At 37.1% G+C, this 2,359-nt stretch overlaps 1 protein-coding gene across 1 annotated transcript; it reads right to left on the reverse strand.

Moving 5' to 3' along the window:
- Nucleotides 1-1,259: 1,259 nt before the first annotated feature.
- Nucleotides 1,260-2,359, reverse strand: LOC134797261 (sentrin-specific protease 8). The gene is made up of 2 exons (XM_063769482.1): nucleotides 1,888-2,359; nucleotides 1,260-1,749 (listed from the first exon to the last, which is right to left on the reverse strand). The coding sequence occupies exons 1-2, from the start codon at nucleotides 2,318-2,320 to the stop codon at nucleotides 1,541-1,543; spliced, it is 642 nt and encodes a 213-aa protein (XP_063625552.1). The 5' UTR covers nucleotides 2,321-2,359; the 3' UTR covers nucleotides 1,260-1,540.

Below are 2,359 nucleotides of genomic sequence, written 5' to 3' on the forward strand. Positions count from 1 at the left end.
ACTGACAGTCAGAAATGAAAGATTTTTTATTTTTCTTATTTACCTACCCAATAGGTAGGTATGTATGTTCGACACATTATTAGTATATTTACTACACTACACGAGGTGTTAGTTCACTCTAACATAATTTATTTTTTGCAAATATCTTGTTACCTACGCATAATTCCATTAATTCTATGTATAGCGTTAATGTATGTATGTACATGATGGTTTAGTTTAGAGGATATTCAATTAATAAGGAAATATAATAAAGGACGCGCATTAATCGCAAATAGACATATAATAGCTAAGTAAGTAGTTTTTGTGGGCGGATCTATTAACTGTGGCTTTCCAACAGAGAAGGGTCCTTATGCGTCATCTGCAATAAGGACCTATTTATCCGAATTTCTATGGGAATTTCAGATGGAAAAGTCCTTATTGCACTTGAAGCATAAGGACCCTTTTGTCCTGGAAAGTCACAATTGTAGTTGCGCAAGCATGCGTAAGTAAAGTCTAATAGATGAAATGGTGTTAGTACTACTTGGAAGCCACTTGTTCCTGTAGGAAGACCTTATGTATATCATATCATTTGTTTACAGTATTTTAGCAATTATTTCGTCATAATATAGCATGAAACGGGCGAAATTTTACATATTGTTGGGCATCGGCAAAGATCGCAGGTAAAATAGGCGTGAATTCCATAGCGTAACCCTTTTAAACTATTGCCTATTGCAATTAGAATTGCCTACTGTGAAAAATAGTAAAATAGGTGGTATAAAATAGGGTGGGTGACTAATTTGAAAAGTGGAATTATTTTACAGGTACAATAAATAAAGAACCGTAAAGAGTATCCACTAGCTAGCGCGGGTGCACGGCTGCACGCGAGCGTTTTCCAAAAAAAATGTACATTTCATTTTCATGTCTTCAAAATATTGACTTCTTGCGCTCATTTTACTCAGAATCATTTGTACATTCACGCCTCATACATGAAAAAATGTGTCCAAAGATTTCCTTTCCAGATCGTCACATTCTTGTATGAAAAATTTTGGAAAACGCTCACTGCACACGGGTGTCATTGTAGGTAAAATCCGTCGCACGCGTCCGCGCTAGTTAGCGGTGCACATACTCCGCTCCGTGTAGCCGCGCCAGGAAGTGGACGTCCCTACACATGTTTAAGTCAACCATTTTGCCATGTTGATGTTTGGATAGGATGTTAGTACAACAGTTAATAGACTATTCAGGGTTTATTAGAAATGTAAAATATGCTACCAATATAATTATGTAGGTATCATTATGCTTAATTGCGCGCGCGAATTACTCGAAATCGGGGGCTGAGGAAGTCGTACGGGTGGGAGAGAGAGGGAAGGGCTAGGGCAGTTTGTTTTGATTCCCACCGAAGGATTGTAACGAATTGGTATCATATTTTCTGTTTCTGAATACCTTATAAAAGAAAACATATTTTTAAAAGTGAGAAGGGAAGGCTTGTTATTATTTCAAAATTACTAAGCTACGTGTTATATTGCAAGCTACTTTTTAAGTGAAATGTATCATGACTTTATAGTCAATGAGAACTGGTCAAGTTTCTAATAATTTCAAGAATCTCTCTTCTCTTGGATCCAGGGTAGATCTTGATTGTCATGTCACACATGCCAATATGGCCGTTTCTGTGGGCGCATTCAGCCAGCCTCTCTGTGTTGCAAATCACGTGGATTCCACAGTCATAGCCATTACTTTGCTGGAGGCATTCCTTGTCTACAAAGTTTATTGAACCTACAACAAACAAAACAAATTAGAAAAAAACTTTGGCAATGTCACTGTGGTGGATGTATAAGACAACAATAAAATTTTAAATTATTACATCAGATGATTATTAAAATACCAAATAAAATAATATTTTGTTAGGCTTACCTGTAGGTGAAAAGTATGATATTAAATGACTGGCAAACTCCCATGCCACATTGTGATTGCTCCCTGATGAGGAGTCCAAATGGTAAAAACAGCTCTCTGGCTTGGAGTACACTAAGAGGCTCCAGTGTGAGCCTCCTGCCATGTCCGGCAAATTATTGTCATTTAGCGCAAAGAAAACAAACTTCTTCCTACTTATACCAAGTGGTTCCAAAAAAGTATTGATTTCATCCGTTCCAACCATTTTTATACATTGTGTCACTTCCGGAGTTACAAATAGTAACTCATCGTTGTTAGTGAATAATACTCGTTCTAGATATTCGAAGTAAAATGATATTACTGTGTCGTTGAGCCAATATGGCCCGTCCAGAAGATCGACATCTGACTGATGGAGAAGGATTTCATGGAAACTCAGTACTACGGTCGCTTGAGCCATTTCTAATGGCTTAGATTTGATTTACTTCTTCAGTTATAG

This window comes from Cydia splendana, chromosome 15, assembly GCF_910591565.1.
Source record: "Cydia splendana chromosome 15, ilCydSple1.2, whole genome shotgun sequence".
NCBI classification, from domain to species: domain Eukaryota; kingdom Metazoa; phylum Arthropoda; class Insecta; order Lepidoptera; family Tortricidae; genus Cydia; species Cydia splendana.